The sequence below is a fragment of the Alexandromys fortis genome, unplaced genomic scaffold (assembly GCF_014885135.2).
Source record: "Alexandromys fortis isolate MF-2015 unplaced genomic scaffold, M_Fortis_MF-2015_v1.1 scaffold_44, whole genome shotgun sequence".
NCBI classification, from domain to species: domain Eukaryota; kingdom Metazoa; phylum Chordata; class Mammalia; order Rodentia; family Cricetidae; genus Alexandromys; species Alexandromys fortis.
The window spans coordinates 9,351,293-9,373,041 of NW_026067921.1; the positions used below are offsets into that span (position 1 = coordinate 9,351,293).

The window sequence follows — 21,749 nt, forward strand, 5'->3', positions numbered from 1 at the left end:
AGCTCTCCTTCACCATGCCCTCCCCACCATGAAAGACCTCTGAAACCAGGAGCCATCTTTTCCTCCAATGGGGGGGGGGGGAACAGAAACAATGTCTTTCTTGGGGAAGGTGGTACATGGTTCTTCTAAAAGAAAACTAGCAAGGAAACCTTGGCTGTGCAAGGTGGTGACTCTAGGGGCAATCCCCCTCCCCCTTTTGCCTTTAAGAAAACAGGAGCTGGGGGGGGGAGCTCAGTGATAGTAAACATGCTTAGTTTTGTGAGCCCTCTTTACAATAAATAACCAAATAGACAAATAAATCACGTTGGAAACTGTCATGTATTATTCAGACAAAGCATCATAGACTTGATTTATAGGACTCCCTCTGCCAGTTAATGACAATGATGAATTATAAGTACTGACCAATTAATTATGTGAACTGTGATAAGCACTTTATGTTCAATTATTTATAGCGTTAACCCCATTTTAGAGAAGAAGAAACTGGAGCTCCGATAGGTTAGGTAATTCACCACAAAGAAAATAAATAGTAGCACTGAAATAAAAAAAAAACTGGCCTGACGGACTCTGAACCTGGTGGTCTTGGCCACTCCCTTTGCTAGGTGTCTGATGTCAGGAAGGTTGGCTTTATCTCTTTTACTCCCTAAATGACTCCCCTCCCCCCTTCCCGGCCTCTTTTTATGGTGCCAAGGATCAAATTTAGCACCTTGAGCATGCTAGCTTAGGCAAACACTCCATCACTGTGCCACATCCTCCAGCCCTGTGTCTTTTGCATAGTAAAATGAAAGGGTTGGGCTCACTTTGGTGGCACATACTGTAATCCCAGAATGTGGGAAATAGAAGCAAGAAGATCAAGAAGGAGTTCAAGGCTCTCCTCAGCTAACACAGTGAGTTCAAGCCCAGCCAGGGGAAATGAAACTCTTGTCAATGGCTTTGCCCTGAGCTGTCTCAAATAGCTAAACTAAGATAATATCAGATAAAATAAGGGCTAACCCAAATGACCTCCACAGCCCCGCAGGCGACATTTCGTCCCCCTGAGTTGTCCCCCCCCCCCCCCGCCAATGCAGTTTTGCTCTTACTAATAGATGAAAACTGGCTGGATAAGGGTGTGTGTGTGTGGGGGGTGATAATAATTCAGTCCTTTCATTGTTCTAGTTAGATTTTTTTTTGTTGTTGTTGTTTAATTTAGAGGAGGAAAATATCCAAATAGCCAACCCCCTTAGCTGCACCTGGGACCGCTGCACCCAAATGCCGCCGCTCTGGTTCTACCCCAGCTTGAACCACGTCTCTCTTAACCCTCCTAGACAGGGGCGAGACCTCCGTGGAAGGCGCTCCCCCAGGCACCTCCATCACCCCGAGATCAGAGGATAGCGAGGGCAAGCAAGTGCTTCAGGCCGGTCTGGTCCAGTCCAGAGCCAGTTGCTGCAGTCTGGAGCGGGAGACGCGCTGCTCGCCTGCCCATCCTTCCCTCCCGCGACCGGACTGGGGCTCCCACCCATCCGGACAGTCCTAGCACCTCTGCGCGCTGGTTCCCCATCAGCAAATCGGGGTCCGAAGATCACCCGGCGACAGCTATCAAGTATCTGCAAAGTATCTGTTAACGCTCTTCGCGCGGGTTAGGGAAACCGCAGGCAACAGGGCTGGAAAGCCGGCGACCCGCAGCGGGAAGGGACCGGGCTGTGGGCCGCGTCACCTCAGCTGCCGCTTCCCGCCCGGGGACGTCTCCGGGTTCCTCACCTCCGACTCTCGCCGCTGGCTGCGGAACGCTTCCCGGCCCTTGGGCGCACCCAGTTTCCCTTTGCCGCCGTTGCCGTTGTTGCCGTTGTCATTAGCGGGTGAGCCGGCGGGCCCGGGCGCCGCGGGGTCGTCCATGCTGGGCCGGTTGGTTCCCTCCAGCCGCTCGCCGCCCTACAGCAGCTCCGCGGTCTCTGCCCGGGGCGACCCAGCCACAGCGCGCGCCCGGACCCAGGCCCCGCCCCCTCCTCTTCTATTGGCTGTGACTACTCTCTGCGGCCCCGCCCCGTGTTGCGATTGGCTGATCAGCCAGGCCGAGGTTGGGGCTCTTTCAAGGAATATTTCCCCCTCACACCTCAGGCTTTTTTACTGCACTTCGCAGGAGGTTGGCTCCTGGCTCCGCCTCTCGAATTCTGGAACCTGAGCTCGGGCGGCTTAGCTCCGCGCTGCCTGCGCCTTTCAGCGCTGTCGGGTCCCACGCAGCGGCCTTTCCCTGCCAGCCCTAGTCTTCGCCCCAGTTCCACTGCAGTCTACGGTTCCACAGACCGGAACCCCCCAATCCTGGCTGCTGCACGCCTCTCATATCCCGCTTGTCGCAGAGAAGGGCTTGGCCCTTTGAAATAGCCTGAGCCACCACACCACTAACTTATCCTTTCTGGAAGCCGGGAGAAAGGGAGTTGCGGGGAGGGATGTCACTGAAATCCTGGCCGCCCTCGAGGTGCTGCTCCCTGTCATCTGTCCCCAGCTATGCAAGCACCTTTCTCGTGGTGCGAATAAGTAGCAAGCACCTACCCTCACCCACTGCTCTTTCTTTCCCCTCTCTAGAGCAATCTCTGGGCGGGAGAGAAGGCTCAGTGGGTAAGGACACTTGGTTCTAATCTAAGCCTAAGGTCTTGAGTTCGATCCCCGAGTCCCCATATGGTGGAAGAAGAAAAGGGATTGCTGAAAGTTGTCCTCTGACCTCCACAAGTACTCCGCGGTGTCCCCCCTATTCCCACACATACAAACAATAAATATTTAAATTAAGAAAGATTTAAAAAAAAAACTGCACCCCAATTGCTCAAGGTAACGGAGAGTTGAAGACTGTGAGTACTGCCCTCTCCTGAATTAGATAGGCAGATCGATCTGGTTTGACAAAGGCTAAAGCGAAGGGGGAGGAACAAATCGCCATCCTAATCTATTGCTTTGGGAAGACCATGGCGGTGAAGGAGTCATTGAATTGGGGGCCCTGCCAAGCACCGCATTAGAAGTTTTGTTTGTTTGTTTTGTTTTTTGATTTTTTGGTTTTTTCCCCCCAAGTACAACACCTTTTTCCTGACAGGCTATTTTCACGAATCCGTTTTTTACTGACGAGGAAACTTGTAAGCACAGAGAACGCCATGGGGTTCCCAAAGTATTCTATTGAGTCTTGTCTTAGTGTTGTAAGTGTGCTGCTCTGTGGAAGAAACCCATTCTCTTGGTTTTATAGTCTTGGCGTTTCAATTGCTGCGATAAAACCATGACCAGAAACAACTTGGGTAGGAGAGGATTTATGCCGTCTGACAGCTTACAGTCCATTACTGAGGGGAGCCAGAGCAGGCGCGGAAGGGAAAACCTTGGAGGAATGCTGCTTACTGACGTGTTCCTCACAGCCTGTTTTTTATACAACTCAGGACCATTTGCTCAGTGGTGTTCGTTCCCACACTGAGCGAGCCCCGCCCACAGTGAGCGAGCCCCGCCCACAGCAACCACCAATAAAGAAATGGCCCCGTTGTCCACAGGTCAATCTGCTGTGGGCTTTTTCTCAGTTGAGGTTCAGTCTTCCAAAATGACTCTAGCTTTCTGTCCAGTTCACACAAAGCTAGCCAGCACAGCTGCTGCTCTTGAAGATTCCACTTACGACCCTTTCTCCTCTAGAAAGACTTTTTTTTGACCCTCCTTACTTTAAGCATGTTGCTGTCAAAACGACTTTGCTGAGATCCCAAACTGTGGTATTTGTATTCTCCTCAAACAATGCATTTATCCCTCCTTTCCTATATCTTAGGGCCTATCCCATTCTTTTCAGACATGGGTCTCATATTGTAGCCCAGGATGGACGATGGAGTCTAGTTTGGCCACCTTGCTTTCACTCTCTTGAGTATTGGGATTACAGACATGAGACAACATACACATCTTAACCCATGTGTTTTTAAAAATATATTATTTATGTGTATGAGTGTTTTGCCTATTATGTATATCTGAGCACCACATGCCTTCCTGGTGCCCACAGAGGCAAGTGGATCTCCTGGGACTGGAGTTGGGAGCTGCCATCTTGACCCTGGGGATTGAACTCGGGTCCTCTGCAAGAGCAGCCTGTGCTCTTAACCCAGTGAGCCTTCTCAGAACGCTCAGCTCTCTTTCTACCCTACCTTTCTGTTAGTTGGCAGGGTGGCAGGAGGAGCACTGATAGAGACTTCGTTTCTTGGGAATTTCTGGATACCTTTCCTGGTCCCCCATCTCACTAGCACCCCCAGTCCTCTATTCCCACTCCCACTCCACTGTGAGTGTAGCTCTTTGGAGGGTCAACCTCGTTGTGCTTTTTTTTTTTTTTTTTTTTTTGAGTCAGGTTGGTCTCAAATATGGTTTAACTGAGGATGACCTTGAACTCCCGACCTTCCTGCTCAAAGTGCTGGTGTTACGGAAGTGCACCACACCTGGTTCTTCACTGGCTTTGGCATGCCACGTTTCTGTGTTTAATACAGGGGTTCACAATCTATGTGCTGTTGACATTTTGTACAGAAAAATCATTTATTATGGGGAAGTGTCCCCTACATTTTAAGCTGTTCAGCAGAACTTTGGGCTGCCCCTGAAATATGCCAGGAGTACTTTTCCCTTAGTTAGTACAACCAAAAATGTCTTTAAACATTGCAATATGTCCCCTGGGGAACAAAATCTCCTTTTGCAATACCTTGACTTTGCAAATAAACTCATGTGAATTTCCAAGAAAATCTTTGGCTCCAAGGCACAAACTATTTGATTTTGAATTTTTTAGGGCATAATTTGTTAAATTCTGAAAAATGTACAATCTACATTAAGATTCACAACCCACACTTCGCTTATCCCTGCTTTAGTGTAACAGACTTGCCACAGCGTAGCCCATTGGGTTTCTTACTAAAAGAGTTCATTGTTTACCTCATCTGTATCTCTCCTCTTAAGCAGCCAGAGCTCCAGAACTGACATTCAGAGATGATTCTCTGATGAGCCTAGTCGATCAGTAAAATCCTCATAGACACTAGTTCCGAGGCTTTCTTCCTTTTTCTGCTTACCCCCAAGGCAAAGGGCACAGACTGATCCCTTGGGAGTGGGGCTGAGGCAGTCTCCTCTGGCTCCTATCTAAAGGCAACTGCTGAGCTTAGAGCTCCATCTGGTTTTGCTTTCAGAAATGGGTGAAAAATTTGAAGATTGCAAAGAATCAGAAGGTGATCTCTGCCTAGTGGGCTGGAAATCAGCAAAGATCACACATCTATCTGCTCAACATAAGCCCAGAGAGATGTTCAGAACTTGTTGTGAGGTGTCTGTGGAAAAAGTGGGTGAAGTCACAGGAAACTTGAATCAACTGAAAACTGTAGGCCATTCAGCTTTTGTTAACAAATGAGTGACAACTGTGAACACCAATGGCCACAGAAGCACCCACAAGTGAACCGGAGAGATAATTTGTCAGGCTGGCCATGTGCCTTTTCATTTCCTGAGATGCTGTCAGTATCTTAACATCTGTGATTCCAGGGCTAGAGACGGCTAGTGGCTAAGAGCACGCACTCACTGCTCTCCCAGAGAACTGAGTTCAGTTTCCAGCACCCACACCAGGCAGCTCACAACCACCTGTGTGGCTTCCACAGGCACCAGAACTCACATTCACTTACCTACACACAGATACAGAAGTAAAATAAAATCTTAAAAACAGCAGCACCTCCCCCCACCCCACTATACTACCAAGTTCCCTTGTCTCAAAGCTTTACTTCCAAACTCCGGCTTCTGACAGAGGGAGGATTGATGATACAAACACGAATAATTAGAGATAAAACAAACTCCTTTCTCCATCTAAGTACTCGAATTCACAAAAGTAAAATAGTTCATCAAATAGACAGTACTTAGCACTAAGACAGCTTAAATAAAAGATGCAGGAAGTCTTTAATTCCCTCGTTTCTGGGGGCTACTTGGTAGACAGGACAATAAAGAAGTCCACGTGGCACACAATGCAACGGAGGCTATAGGACCCTAGTCTGGGACCTAAAAGGAAGGTTAGGAAATAGTGTGTGCACCAATATCTCTAAGCAGTAACTTTCTTCTCTTCTGTATATTACCTGCAAGTGTCTGTGCACCGTGCGCATGCAGTGCCAGCAGAGGGTGCTGGATCAACAGGAACTGGAGCTACAGATGCTTGTGAGCCAACATATGGGGGCTGGGAATTGAACCCGAGTCCCCTGAAAGAGCAGCCAATGCTGTTAACCACGGAGTCTTTTTTCCTCCAGTCCTACTTTAAGCAGCATTTTTAATACAATGGGCTAATAAAACTTTAACATAAAGCATTACACAGTTTACAACTAAGTACACTATAAGAAAATTACCCTACTAATAATGGCTGAGAAATAGGTAACTGTTCATATTCTAGTTACTGATTTTAGAGATTTCTGACCCCCCCCCCCCACACACACACTTTGGATGGATACTGTCCAGTTCTGGATGTTTAGATCTTTTGAAGGGCAGCACAGTGGCACTGGTGACCTAGGTCCATGCTTTAGTTTAGTTTTTTTTTTTTTTTTTGAGTATTTTAAAGATTTATTTATTATGTACACAACATTCTGCCTCCATGTATGCCCGCACGCCAGAAGAGGGCGCTAGATCTCATTACGCATGGCTGTGGGCCACCATGTGGTTGCTGGGAATTGAACTCAGAACCTCTGGAAGAGCAAGCAGCCAGTGCTCTTAACCACTGAGCCATCTCTCCAGCCACCTAGTTTTTTTTTTTTTTTTAAATCTTAATTAACCTCACAGTCCTCATCTCAAGGTGGTGGTTCTGAAGTGTGTGTCAAGGTGGGCTGGTGGGGGAGGGACAAGGGACCGGCTAGCAGGGTCTTAGGGTAATGGTCACGCAAAGATGCCTGCTAGTTATGGCATCAAGTTCTCACATCTTTGTCCTATGGCAGGTGACCTTATTCACCTGGTGCCCACATACCTCTCACCTCGGAATTCCTAGTTCACAGAAGCAAGTGTTAGTCTCAGGACACAGATCAGTTTTAAGAATATTTTATTTATTTTTTGAGATTACATAGTCATTATTGCTGATCTAATACAATCACTTAGACATAAAATTTCCAAGAGCTTCTCAGAACTGGTGATCCTTGGAGGCCTTGCTCCTTTCAGTGAGATGACAGGAAGAACTAGATGATTATTCATATAGATATGTATTTATATATATATGTATATATAGTTTAGACTTGTCAATATATAATTTGCTGGTGTTACCTATTGTCTTTCCATAATTTTCCTTTATTAAAAACGCTTAATGCAACAATGCACTCTGATTTTTTTTTAAACCATGACAAAGTTAATTCTGAGGAAACCATAGGAGCAGCAATTTCAGATCTGTTCAGAGAAAAGCCAAGCAGCAGAAAAGCTTTGCAGGAGTGTGTGGCCACAGGGAGCCGTGCTCTCACGGAAGGGACGTGGGGAGGGAGGAGGAGGCAGAGGGACAGGACTAGAGGCATTCTGTTTAACAGGAAAAAGGAAACAACAAGACCTTGAAGTAGCACACATTTCCTTGTGGATAAATTCCGTATCCCCATCCAGGGCCATGTACCTAGAGCTAATCAGCCTTCTTTTCCTGGCCTCCTGGTAGCTAGGATGCATCTAAGTGCAGGAGTTGGAATAAGAAGAGATTTGCTCTGATTCTTAGGTTAGAGAGAACAGTGATTTGGTTTTAACAGGACAGAACCTAGATAGGAGTCCTGAGCTCGAGTGTTCTACCACTGACTTATATCCATACTTCTGGTTGCTTTCTTCATGGTTGATGACACAGCGGTCTACCTTACCATGGCAGACACGGTGCACCTAACTTAGAAACCCATGCGGCTGGCTCCCTTTCTATTTGTAATGGATCTCTTCACTATGGTTTGACAGAGTGTACTCTGTAAGTACCAGCCACTGGAAGCTCTGTAGAGAGCAAGGCTTTGCTGAAAATCAGCAGGTTATGATTTGGGGCCCGTGAATGTGAAAAGTTAAGTCCAGATCCCTGCCTAATGGAATCTGCCCTGGACATAAGATGAGGCACAGATATCTGAATCTTTTGCTGAAGAGATCTAACTTAAGAGCCAGCCAGGCCTGGTAGCACATGCCTCAGGAAGCCAAGGCATGACTGCCATGAGTTTGAGGCCAGGCAGGGTAGAGTGAGACTATTTCAAAACAACAACAACAACAACACAAAGGTGGTAGTGGGAGAGTGATACAATTAGCTAATACAAAAATCAGGATGAGACAAACAGAATTGAGTACTTTGTGGAATCTTCAGCATCTATGGTCCTTATAAAAAATAATACAGCTACAGATGATGCCCTGGGCTGAGTCTGTAGACCATCTAATAAGGCAGACAGCCACCTGCCCCAGTTCTGTTTCCCTATCTTCAACAATAAGGACACTTCCAGACCAGCTTCCAGGGCATACACAAGACCAAGGGATGGTGAAGATGGTGGAGGCAGGGGAGAAGATCTAGATAAAGGCTTTAGTGGTTTTGTGTGTCTCCTGTTTGAATGGCCTTGGTCTGGAGACTTTGAAGCAGAATATAGGAAACACATGGGAAACAAACAGGAGACTAAAATACGATGCATGAGAGGATCTCATTTAACCCAGGATTCCTAGGGTAAGTCCAGGGTTTCATTTTTGAAAACAACTGATCCCAATGGAACCTTGAAACCAAGTCCATCTCCAAAGGAAATTTAAAGCTTGGGTGAAATGAGAAACTTCACACTGTTTACATTACTAGCTATTTTATAATACTTAAGAAACTCTCTGAAATAGAATCCTTAAACAGAAGAGGCCAGATCATAAAGATACAGCAGCAGCAAAGAAAGAGGAGATATCAGATTGCAGATCTTACTTTCAACAATGGCAACAGCCAAAGGGATGAATGTCTGTCCGATAAGGATCAAGTTAGCTCCCGCCCCTTCCCTAGTATCCAGTGCCTGAGCCTAGATCCTTGTACATGCCAGGCAAGTGCTTTACCTCTGAGCTATATATACCCCCAGCCCTCAAACTAGCTTCTATCATTTGGATACAGATGACAGTTACCTGTCTTCTGCAGCCAGGCTGTAAAGTCTTTCCTGGAAAACAGACTTGCTTCTTTAGGATGCCAAGTTGGATCCCATTCCAAAGTCTCAAGCTTCCAAATCTCTAGCAAACATCTTTGTCAACTCAGTCCAGAAGTGGTTTCATACAGCAGCAGGAGTTTCAGGAAGCGCTATCCACATGAGGCCTCCTTTTCTGAGACAGTGCCAGTCTAGATGGGGCTTCCCAGGAAACAATTCAGTTAAATGACAAGGAAGCAAAACTCTGGGTCCCAGTGGAGCTGATCCCCTACTTCTTGAGCAGCGTTTGGTGGGGTTAGAAAGCAAAACAAATGCCCGACCAACAGCAGAGGTATTAGGATCATGGAGGCACACTACTCTTGGAACCAGGAAGCATTAAAATGGACATAATATTCAGGGACAGAAAAGAGATCCCAGTAGGCACAGACACAGGCACAGCTAAGCTCTTGGTGTAACTTAAGACCTTAACACTCCTACCTCACTAGCCTTTTTATAAAAGAAGGCAGTGATAGTAACTATCAAGACTGAGAATTCAGGCCCTGTTAATTCAGTGGCTTCCAAAAGGCCTCACCTGGGAAAGGACCAAAGTTTTGAGAAAGGCAGCTGCTGAAAATTTATTCCAGAAAACCCCAAGTAAGAAAGGAGTCTGGCATCCCTGAACTGACTCCTGAGCCTGGAAAGGAAAATGGCCATCACTGAGAGTCCCATCAATGGGCAAGCATGCGAATGATGCACTAGGAAGGGCTACCCATGTCTTTCCTTTCTCGGCCTGTCCCCTGCGGCTCTCAGGCCCCAGGAGTAGTAACCACACTCTGGGCCAAGGCTACAGGCACAGGATTCTAGATTTTAATAAATAAATAACCTAACATATAGGATGAGCACGGCGGGGAGCTCTGATTGGAGAAGCAGCTTGCTGGGTTCTTCCTTGGATAACAGTGGAGAAAAGGCTTGGTTCTATTCCTTAAATCATCTTCTGGCTTGCGTTACTGGAACTTAATACCTGGAGGAAAAAAAGAAAGATGAAACGGGTGCTGTCTGCTGGTCGGAATGGAACAGAAGGAGCCTGCCCAAAGGTGTGACAGGGAGACAGAGGCTTTTCTAGCATATATAATGAGGGCAGATAACTGTGGCTCTGTTTCATAGCAGTGAAGAAGGCCATGGGTCAGCGAGAAGCCTCACGATCTCCCCAGGACACACATGGTAGAAGAACTTACTCCCATGGGTTACCTGATTTCCACATGTGCAACATGTGCACGTGCACCTACCTCCACACACACACACACACACACACACTAAAAATGTAATTTTAAAAGGCAAGTATGTGTGTGTGGGGAGATGATGGCAATGTTTAAAGAAGATCTCAGAGTATTTTGAGGTAGGAGACCTGGAGGAAATGTGTTATTTTTCTGAGTTCATATAAACAAGCGTATGTGGTAGGAGGGGCAAGGATCAGCTATATGGCAGGAAGTCCTTCACTGCTCAGCCTTCTCTGACTTCTGGGAAGCCCACAGCACCTGTAGTAATTAGGCTTGAAGGGACCGTTCTTGTTGAGTCCCAGGTACTTGGCCTGCTCATCCGTCAGCTCCGTCAGGTGGGCATCGAAGGTGGGCAGGTGCAGGCTGGCCACATACTCATCTGAAAGGACACATGAGTCATGGGTAAGCATCTTGCCTCCTATCTGCCCGTCCTCAAGTAAGGCCTTAAAAAGTGGGAAGACACGTTCTAGTTTGGACATGATTGACAAATGCTTGACTTTTGCTCGTAGGTCCTCAAATCTAAGGAGTGGCTGCCTTTAGCTTCAAGTTCAGTGACTTTAAAAGCCAAATATTTCTTCTAGTAACTTTCTACCCCGAAGCTTTTTCTTCAGAAAAGAAATGATAGAAATAATGATATAAAAGAAATGATAGAAATGATAGCATGGGCCTTAAAAATGGGAAGCTCCATGGTTAGTACTGCTTTGATGTCTATACTATGCTATGAAAATACTAGAAATACTCTACTATACCTCTACATTCTAGAAAAATTAACATCCATGGGAACTAGGGAAAATAACTAAAAAAAATGCCTAGAACTGTGTGATTTTACATCTGAATAGCTACCTTTTCAACTTCATTATACATCCAAAGAGAATATAAATGCTCTTCCAAACTATGATAGTTTTAGTTCTGCTTGTTTTTGTTTAGTTTCTCTTCTTTAGCTGTCCTGAAACTCACTCTGTAGACCATCCTGGTCTCAAGCTTATAGAGATCCTCCTGCCTCTGTCTCCCAAGGGCTGAGATTAAAGGTATGGACCATTACATCAGACCCATCTAAACTGTCTTAAACAGTTATTGAAGCAAAGCTAAAAGATGACCCAGGTGCTTGGGACAGAATATTTAAACATTTAAGACAGTTTTATGTTTCTGTTGTGTCAATTGTCCACATAATTAGCTCTCTCTTTCTCTTTCCTTTTTTTTTTCTTTCTTGAGACAGGGTTTCTCTGTGTAATAACCCTGGCTATCCTGTACTGCTCTTTGTAGACCAGGCTGAACTCAAATTCACAGAGATCCACTTGCCCCTGCCTCCTAAATCCTGAGTACTGGGATTAAAGACGTGCACTACCATCACCCGGCCATAATTAACTCTTAACAGGAACTTGTGTCCCTTAAAAAAGGGGCTTTTACCATTTTAGAACTGGAATAAGCCAGATATCAAAAGGTCGAGATATTCTCTTTTGGAAGGACTATTTTCTCCTCCTTAGAGATTTCTGCATACATGATACTTTAAAAGAGAAAATCTTTAAAATTCAATTGCCAGGCATGGCAGCACATGTTGTAATCCCAGACAGGAAACAGTGTGAGTTGAATGCCAGTCTTGACTACATCGTGAGACCCTGCCTCAAAATATACAATGTGATGCAATGCAATAGGGCATAATAAAATAATTCTCAAGCAGGTATTCAAAATAACAGCAAGATGCAAGAACCTCCCTAGAAAAACCTATGTGGAAAATTACACAAATCACCTAGAAATGGGGTCTGGAATCCTAGTTCTTATTTTATGAAATAAAGATAAGATGCTCTCTTTTCCCCCCAACATGTGTCTGTCCAAGCTTCCTTCAGATCCTGACGGTGAACTACTTTGGTAAGGAAGGGAAGAGAGCAGCTTACCCATCTTCTTGGGCAGCAGGTACACATCTTGCTTATAGCGACCCTCAGGAGCGTTGTAAAGCTCTATCAAGGCGAGAGCCTGGAAAAGCAGAGACATGAATGCTGATGCACCTTCCAAAGCTGTGACCCCTCTCCAGCCCACTACTGTTCCACCGCAGCGCTCACCTGAGTGGTAGCAGTGATTGAGAGTACAAATGTAGGCACTGTGGAGCAGCTTAGGTTCAGCAGACGGCCCTAGTGATCAAAAGGCAAGGCAAACGGGCATTAGGACAGCTGCTGGCCTTGGAGGAGTGAAGTAAGAACAACTGCCAATTTCCAGTTCTCTCCTAACTGAGATTGCTAGACATAGCAGGCACACAACAAAAAGGAATTAATTGATATCCTTTTAATTCTTTTTGTTTTGAGACAGGGTCTCTCTGCATAGCTTTGGTGGTCCTAAAACTTTTTATGTTGACCAGGCTAGCCTCAAATACACAGAGATCCATCTGCCTCTATTTCCCAAGTTCTGGGATTAAAGACATGAGCCACTATATTTTAAATGTCTTAAAATTTTTATCTAGCTAGGCGGTGGTGGTGCATGCTTTTAATCCCAACACTCAGGAGGCAGAGGCAGGCGGATCTCGGTGAGTTCGAGGCCAGCGTGGTCTACAGAGCAAGTTCCAGACAGGCTCCAAAACTACAGAGAAACCCTGTCTTGAAACCCCCCCTAAAAAAAGGAAAAAAATGTTTACCTAAAATTTAGTTTTTAATTGCTATATCATAGCAAAAATTATACATACTTATAGGTTCTATGTAATGGTTCAATGCAGGAGTACACATATCTATTTCCTCAAACATTTATCATCTCTTTAAATTCTCTCTTCCAGCATTTTTAAATGTCTAGCACATAACTGTTACATCTAGTTACAGTACACAGGCGATAGTATGCCAGAACTATTTACACCCCTAGCTACCTGAAACTCAGCATCCACTGAGCAACCTCTCCCCAACCCCACCACCTCATAGTTCCAAGCCTCTGGTAACCATTGTTTTTGTTTTTTGAGACAGGAACTTTCTACGTAATCACAGGTTGGCCTGTAAGTCTTAATTCTCCTGCCTCAGCCTCCTGAATGTTGGGATAACAGAAGTGTGCTGCTATGCCTGGCTTACAAAAATTATTCCTATCACAACTTCTATGAGAACAGGACACAAAGCTAACTAGAACAAACTGGACACAAGGCTCATAAATCCACTGAACAGAGTTATTCTGATTTACTTAGGAATTCTCTTATTGATTTATACTTATTTGCTATTATAAACAATGCTATATTTAACCTTTTCTTTCCTTTCAGAGACAGTCTTATGTAGCCTAAGCTGGCCTAAAACTTATTATGTATCCAAGGCTGTCCTTGAAATCCTAACTCTCCTGTCTCCATCTTTTTTATTATTTTTTCATTTATTTACATACCAACCAGTTTCCCCTCCCTCTTTGGTTCCCGTTCCCTCCCCTACTGCCTCCATCTCGTAAGTGCTAAGATTACAGGCATGCACCAACACTTCTGGCCCCATAACCAATGTTTTTAGAGGACTCGTGAATGGGAGTATGCGTTACTTGTCTTTCTGTGTCTGGCTGGTTTCACTTCACATTATCTCACATTAACAAATGACAAGAGTTTATTTTTATGGTAGAGGAGAATGCATTTGTGGATGGGCCACATTTCCTCTAGTCAGCCCCACTTGGCTGACCTAACAGCCTGCAATGAAGAAGGGCGAGTAGGTATCTGACACACCGACTTGGTTTTCTCTAGATATGTAACAGTAGGATTACTGGAACACATAGTAGTTCTGTTGTTAAGTTTTTGAGAAACTCATATTGTTTTTCATAATTTGTTGTCTTTTATCTCTTTGATAATGGTGATTTTTATTGGAATGAGGCCATACCTCACTGTGGCTTTAATTTTCCTTCCTGGTGATTAGTGACATTGTACATTCCCCCTTTGTCTGCTGGCCATTTGTATGTCTTCTTTGAAATTAATTGGTATCCAAATGAAAGCACTAAAAATTTGATAAATGTTTTATCTAAACTATTTCTGGGACTATAAAAGGAATAAAGGCAGTCATACACCACCGAGGATTGTGTGAATTCCCCATTCTCTATAGCAAAACATCCTTCCAAGGGTTGGCTCCTTAGATTGTCTTAGAAAAGGAGACAGTTAAGGTGAGCGGCAATCTCCAGAATGAGAAGGAAACAACTATGAATTGATGAAGCTGTGATGGTTTTTGTGCTTCTCAGTTTATGTGCGACCCAAAGGTGGATAGCCTTGAATTCTGAGTGGAAAATAAAGATAGTAAAAGAACTAACACCTGCCCCATGCTGTCCTTTCTTGCTTTATTTCCTAGGAAGCTTGACTACTGTTTTTGCTGAGCTATATAGCCCAAAGCACCTTTAGTGCCTGTTTTTATCACCAAAATTGCTAAGAGGGACCTCCCAGGGCAGTTTAGAGATGCTGCCAGCCAGGGGCTGACGTCAAGGCTATTAATAAACACCAACAACCTGTTCTTCTCCTGGCCATACACACGCCTTCCCAGACATGCCCTAAAGTATTTAAAGGATGTTAACTAAGTGAGGGCAGAAGGTCAAAGAGTAAAGAAAAACCAAAAAAAAAAAAAAAAAAAAAAAGAGTAAAGACATACAAAGCTGGTCTGTGTGCCCTGCATAAGGAGATGAAACTGTTTACTTTTTCACACTCAGTTTATCTAATGTTAAGAAAGAAAACTGAAGGAAGGAAACCAAAACGCTTTATTGTTCAGGGCCTTCCCTTAAAAGAGAAAGCTTCATGGAAACAAGAAGTACTCCCAGAACCCAGGAACACTGGGCTATGAGGGCAGACCCTTCACTATAGGAAGAGCGGCCAGAGAATAACATAAAGGCAACAAGGGATGAAAGTTGAGACTGAGTGTCAGGGCCAGGGAGAGTGCTCAGCAGGTACCTGCTGCCTGCCAACCTGACACCAGAGTTTCGTCCCCGAGGCCCCACATGGTGGAGAGAACTGACTTCTGCAAGTCGTCCTCTGACTCCACAAGAGAAAGCATGCACATGACCAACTCCCCACTCCCAAAAGGACTGGGAATATTGCTCAGAGGTGGAGTTCTTGCTTAGCATGTGTACATGTGTGAGCTGTGAATTCAATTCCTAGCACAGGGGGAAAATAAGAATATGTGTGAGCCAGATCAAGCAGAATGTGGAACTATCCATCCAGCAACCAATTAAGAGGATAAGCTGGGTACCTTCTACACAGCTGGCTCAGTTCATCAGTTCAGAAGACACTAAAATAGAGACGTTATCAGCAAAGACATGACTTTCCCAAAGCTTACCAAAGACAGTCTGAGCTACAGCCAGGAACGCATACTTTGCTTACTGATTAAACCACCCCACAAATGGCATTATCTCCCTGTGAGCATCACTCAAAGTGGCACTGATTCCTTCTGCTAATTCCTTCCACAGTAACAGTCATTATCTGACTCAGCCTAGAGAGTGACATGGAGAGACAGGATAATTGGTGAAAAGTAAGGAACCAAAATAGTCTCTTAATTGCTGAATGAAAAGACCTTTCACAATTGGAAGTAAAATCCATTAGTAAAGTAGCTAAACTTGTGCTAAGAGACAGAGTTGAAAGGATCAGGGAACATGAAGAGGAGGGAGCCAGGAACTGCAGTCTCGGATGGCTCTTTGTCAGCTTCAGGCTTACCTCTGCCAGCAGTACTATCCTCTTGCCATCAGGCCATATCACATGGTCAACTTGAGATCTCACTCTCTCCCAGGTCAGTTCTGGTGTCCGCAGGCTTGCCTGGAACACATACAGTAAGAACATCATCAGCTGAGGCAAGTCCCCGACACCGGAGACAGAAAGACGTTGAAGGGAGCCATTTCAAATAGCAAGTCGAAAGAAGCAACCAACATGCCAGATGGAGAATACCTGTCCTGGGGTGGTTAGGACTGTTCCAGGTCAGGGAATTTAATCTTAGGCCCAGCCAGGGAGGGATCACTCAGGACGTCATTCCACAACATATACTGTACGCCCACTCTCTGCTGAGCACAGTAAAAGGTGCTATGGGAAATACAAAAGAAACCAAAGGCATGGTTTCTGCCTTCAAAAATCTCATATTTTAGTTGGGGACACAAAACAATACATTCGTGAGAAGAAAACACAAAGCGACATGCAAACAAGTGCAGATTAATATGGTGCAAACTGAATACATAAGTGCTGAAGAGACGGAAAAGAACAAGATCAGAGCCAAGTGGGATTAGCTGGAGAGGGCCGAACGTCCTAAACATAGCATGCTGGGGATCAAGACTCTGCCCTCATGTCCCACGTTCCCAGCTGCACCTTCTCAGGAGGCTGGCTTATCCTAGAGTGACAGAAGCTCTGTGTCCTAAGAGCGAGTGTGAGGTAGCTTTTAGAGGAACGCTAGTGGTAGAGTAAAGCGCCAATGGCTCACCCTCTCTCCACTTCTGTACATTGTATATTCAGAGAACAAAAGAAAAGACGGTAAGTTTATTATCAGCACAATCAAATGACAGTCACAGGGTGTGCAGACTTAGCACAACTACGTCCTTCTTCAATAAGCAATGGCTGAAACAGAAAGGAAGTCCATATTCCAAAACTACCCCATCAATTCATCTGGTAAAAATGAGAAGTTCTGCTAAAATACTAGTCCTCAGACAAAGAGAAACACTTAGTTACATAGTAATTCTAGGCACCATAGAAAAGGACAAACACTGAGAGAAGAATATGAGCAATTTTTGCATGGAGATGGTTATCTTTCTCTCTCTCTCTCTCTCTCTCTCTCTCTCTCTCTCTCTCTCTCTCTCTCTCTCTCTCTCTCTCTCTCTCCAAAACAGGGCTTCTCTGTCTTCTCTGTGTAACAGTTCTGGTTGTCCTGAAACTTGCTTTGTAGACCAGGCTGGCCTCGAACTCACTGAGATCCACCTGTCTCTGCCTTCCAAGTGCTGGGATTAAAGGCGTGCGCCACCACCGCCCAGCTATATTTGCAATTTTAAATCTCCAAATTCTCTCTAGACATACAATGGGGTACTCAATGAATGTTTAGAAAATCATGGTCCCTCTCGCTAAGGAAATGGCAATCTAATGGTGCAAAAAGACAAAGAATTATATTTTAGTGTGTTCAGAATCACATTCATTCATGGTCAGGATCATCATTTCTTGAAAATGTAAAGTTTGAGATATAAGTTTCATAAAATAATTCAATCATACTAAAGAGCAATTTGGCAATAACTACCAAATGTTATAGATACTTAATTTTTATCAATTAATTTAATTTTTAGATTCCTAAAACAAATACTTATTCAGGTCAAGAATTTAGGTGCCTAAGAAAGTTTAGTCTAAGACAGGTATAGTGGTGCATGTCCTTAATCCCAGCACTTGGTAGGGGAAGGCAGGAGAATCAAGAGTTCAAGGCCAACCTGGGCTATAATAAAACTGCCTCAATAAACAAAATCAAAAGCAAAGAAAGGATGATCATTCTAGCATTATTTATAATAGCAAAGAAACATTAAAAAAAACCCAAGAATATGACTAAGTAAATCAGCTCCAGCTGGTTTATGTAACACATAAAAAAAGAAAACAAAAAAAAAAGGAAGAAGAAAAAGAAGCTGAAATAGTAGTAATAATAATATTGGGAGAGAGGGGAGGGGAGGGAATGGGGAGGAGTGGGGGGAGGGAGGCTGTGGCTGGGATATATTGTAGGAGGGAATAATGAGAACAATAACAACAACAACAATAATAGAGGTTTGATATGTAGCTTAGTGGACTGTTTTTGCCCAGCATATATAAAACACTGGATTTGAACCCTAGTACCACAGATTAAAAATTTATAAGTAAATGATATGAACGAACTAAAAAATAACTGAAGCAAGTTAAGGATATATAAAATATAAATCCTGTAGCCTTTGAAAACACCACATAGAGGGTATAACCACTGATGGCCAAGGCATACAGCTCCTTGGTAACACAAGTATTTTACATTGAGATGAGATGTTAAGTAGTTCAGAACTTTATTGTTTCGTATCATCCATCTTCCAGAGGAAAAGTAATCTTGGTGACTGGGAGCAGAGCCGCCAGCACGGTACTGAGAATCTGCCGACTTAGGAAGCAGGCCTCGGGAAGAATGGTGGAATCACGGAAAGGGCAACTGCTTATGAACATAAGAAAATGGCCCATGGTGAGAAGGGGCAGCATATGAAAGCACAGGAATGGCTCAGATAAAGGCAGAGGACCTCGATGGTCAATTTAAAGGAGGTTTAGAGAGGCATTTGGTTAACTTCTCTCTACCACTTTCCGGGAGGTCAATGTCCTCACTACGAAGATGCCCTTTTGGTCATACACTCCCTGAGAGGAGCTTCCTACCGTATGGTTGGCACAAGAATAGCTCTTAAGTTCAACCAGCTAGGTTTGGGATAGGAGATCAGTGGTAAAATACAGAGTTGGGTTCAAACTCTGGTGCCGCCACTCCCAAAGGGGGCGGAAGACCCAAGGTGGCTTTGCTGTGGACCTGCGCTCAGTTGTCACTGCACCAGGAAAATGGTTGTACAGATAGCACCTCCAGTGCTGGCACATGCCTGCACACACCGAACTTACATAGTTCTGGGCAATACATAGCATCTCCCCTGCCCCCTGCCCCGGGGAACACAGCTGTGGTTCCAGTTCCTTAAAACAGAATCAACAGCAGGCCTAGGTAAAACAATTCTTTGGCGGGAAAAAGGTTTTGAAAGCACGTGTATGTCGTGGCTTCTCACTAACTGCGAAGCGACAATTGCACAGGCCTTCAGGTGAGACAGGAAACGTGTGAAAGGCAGAGCTAGCCGGTAAGTAGCTTATCGCAGGCTTTCTGGGATTCATGGAATTCAGATTATTCAGGAAAAAAAGTGCAGCTTTCTAAATGGCTAACATTTTTTTCATGAGCTATTCTTTCCTAAAATATATAGCAAGTAATATCTCAAAGTTAGGCAAAATCAAAAATTCCTACCCAAAGAGGGAAAAAAAAAACTAAGTAAATTTTGGGCAAGCCATTTGGAGGATCTTACTACATGTACACCCAGGCCACAAGAGCCTTGAGCTCTCTGTGTAATTCAAGCAGGCCTCAACCTCATCCTACCTCCACCCCCAAGTAGTGGGAATTACTCTGAATTTTGATCACAAAGCTATCAGGTAGACATCTGAGTCTCCTGCAGAGTCAGAACCTGCCTCAAAAGCAATCTGACAACAAAATCTAGTTGGATAAATATTACACTGTAACATTAACTTGATTTATGGAGAATTTCTTCTCTAAATTTTGGTTACAAAAGATCAATTATCTATCTGGATTAATATTTACCAAATAATTCTACATAGTAACACTAAGTTGATTTATAGAGAATCTCCTTTCTTTTCTCACACTCTGCATTTAATTGATTTAGTAAATCCCACTGATTATAACATAAAGTCTCATCACCTCTACTGCTTACGCACTGAACCCGTCACCACCTTTACCATCTCAAAGAGCCTCTTGCTGTTCCTACCCCCACTCAAGCTCTAGGTTTTCTTTATACAAAAGCCAGGCTGATATTTAAAGAAATATCCATCAGATATATTTTGCTATTCATTTCTATTTAGATAAGAATCTAGTTCTTAGAATCCATAAAGCCCTGTCTTACCTGAACTGCTTCCTCTATCCTTACCTCCTTTCTTGGACATTTTGTTACTGTCACCAAGCTTTATCTTTCAAAAAAAATTATACTTGCTAGGTGGTGGTGGCGCAGGCCTTTAATCCCAGCATTCAGGAGGCAGAGGCAGGCAGATCTCTATGAGTTTGAAACCAGCCTGGTCTACATAGTGAGTCCCAGGACAAGACAGGCTCCAAAGCTACAGAGAAACCCCATCTCGAAAAACCAAACCAAACCAACAAACAAACAAAAACATAAGTATTTATTGATATACTTATTTATCTCTTTGTGTATAAATTGGCACCTGTGTGGTATGTGTGTGGAGGTCTGAGGATTGTGTACAAGGACTGGATGACTGGCTCCAGCGATTCAAGTCAGGTCTTCAGGCTTGATTATAGGTACCGATCTATACCTGCTGTCAGCCCCACCACAGCTTCTTGGGCTCCTCATTTGCCATTCTGTTTTGTTTTGTTTTCCCTCTTTGCAATGATGAGACTCAACCTAGGCCCTTGTGCATTCATTCCAGACTAGTGTTCTACCACTGAGCTACATCCCTGCTTGATCATTCTCTGTGAATATACAGTACTCAGCTTGCTATTTCTTTCACTTAGCTTTGTCCCCAAGTATTATATCCACAAAAATATCTTTTTGATCATTTCAATCAAAAGGTTGTTCTCAACATCCTTATCTTGCTTTTTTCATTCAATACAACACAGACAATAACTGTTAACTTATTTATTATCCATCTCCCACACAAGAATATAAACTCCACAGAGGCAAGATGTTATTCAATGCTTTTTCTTCAGTCATTTAGAAGTTGGTACAGAGCAGGCCATGTGCTCAGTATATACTTGCTAAGTAATAAATGAACACGCTGGTTCTAATTATTGGCTGAGATTGTTGTTTTCTTTGAGACAGGATCCTATTACAAAGTTGATCTCACAGCAATCATGAGTCTTTTGTACTTTAAACTTTGTTTCACATGTTCTGTGACACCACCATCTAACACTAATAATTCAACTTTCAAAATCCCTCTGAGCAGCGTCTTTTCTGGATCATTTAACTTAGTATTTACCTTATGCCGTGAAGGATTCAAAGAAAAGAGAGAGATGGCCCTTGGATCCTGATGTGGTAAGTATGGGGGTCTACCTAGCAGTAATGGCAGAACCAAGCCTCGTTCCACATGTTATCTAGAGTGACCTCTTTTAAAGAAAAAGTCATCATATTAAGACTGAGCCACATTAGAAACCCTATGGCAGCTCCCTGTTTCTTCCAGAATATCATTGGTTCGGGGGGTGGGTTGTTAGCCTAAGAGATCGGGCTGGCGCTCAGATCACATCTTCCAGTCTTCCCTGTCTTGTGCTTACTTTGTACCAAGTTCACTGGCCTCCTGTCACTCCTCAAACAGAGCAGGTTTGCTTCTGCTTCAGGACATGTGTACCAGCTGCTGCTGCTGCTGCTCAGAACGCTCTTTACCTAAAAGTCCACGTGGCTATCCCTTCCACCTCAGGCTCACAGCTGGTCGGCACAAGGTAAAGTAACAGCTGAACACTCCATCCCCTCTCTCATGCACTACTTCTTCTTCCAGTGGCTTTACTTTTAATCTTATGAATTTATATTATGAATTTATATTCATATATATAATGAATTTATATTACATTATGTGTTTTTCTTCTCACCTAAACACACGCTCTATAAGGGTAGGAATGTGTGTATGCTCACTACTTCAAGCATCTGGACTGCAGCTGGCATACAGCAATCATACTATTTGTGATCGAAGGTAAATGGTCTTGACCTTTATTCTGGGGAAATACTCATACTCATGTCTGGCCTGTCTTTTTTTTTTTTTTTT

The 21,749-nt window shown here is 44.0% G+C and overlaps 2 protein-coding genes across 6 annotated transcripts in view; both read right to left on the reverse strand.

Annotated features, from left to right (window-relative positions):
- Window positions 1-1,897, reverse strand: part of Strip2 (striatin interacting protein 2) — a 40,233-nt gene extending 38,336 nt beyond the window's left edge. Inside the window, exon 1 of the mRNA XM_050141731.1 lies at window positions 1,735-1,897. Within this exon, the coding sequence (XP_049997688.1) occupies window positions 1,735-1,869 (135 nt within the window). The 5' untranslated portion in view covers window positions 1,870-1,897. The remainder of the gene's footprint in view (window positions 1-1,734) is intronic.
- Window positions 1,898-6,977: 5,080 nt separating this feature from the next.
- Window positions 6,978-21,749, reverse strand: part of Ahcyl2 (adenosylhomocysteinase like 2) — a 167,025-nt gene continuing 152,253 nt past the window's right edge. For all 5 annotated transcript variants that reach the window (XM_050141523.1, XM_050141522.1, XM_050141521.1 and 2 more), the window contains 5 exons: window positions 15,924-16,022; window positions 12,361-12,429; window positions 12,196-12,274; window positions 10,562-10,682; window positions 6,978-10,047 (listed from right to left, as the gene is read on the reverse strand). In XM_050141523.1, the coding sequence (XP_049997480.1) occupies window positions 10,041-10,047; window positions 10,562-10,682; window positions 12,196-12,274; window positions 12,361-12,429; window positions 15,924-16,022 (375 nt within the window). In that variant the 3' untranslated portion in view covers window positions 6,978-10,040. The remainder of the gene's footprint in view (window positions 10,048-10,561; window positions 10,683-12,195; window positions 12,275-12,360; window positions 12,430-15,923; window positions 16,023-21,749) is intronic.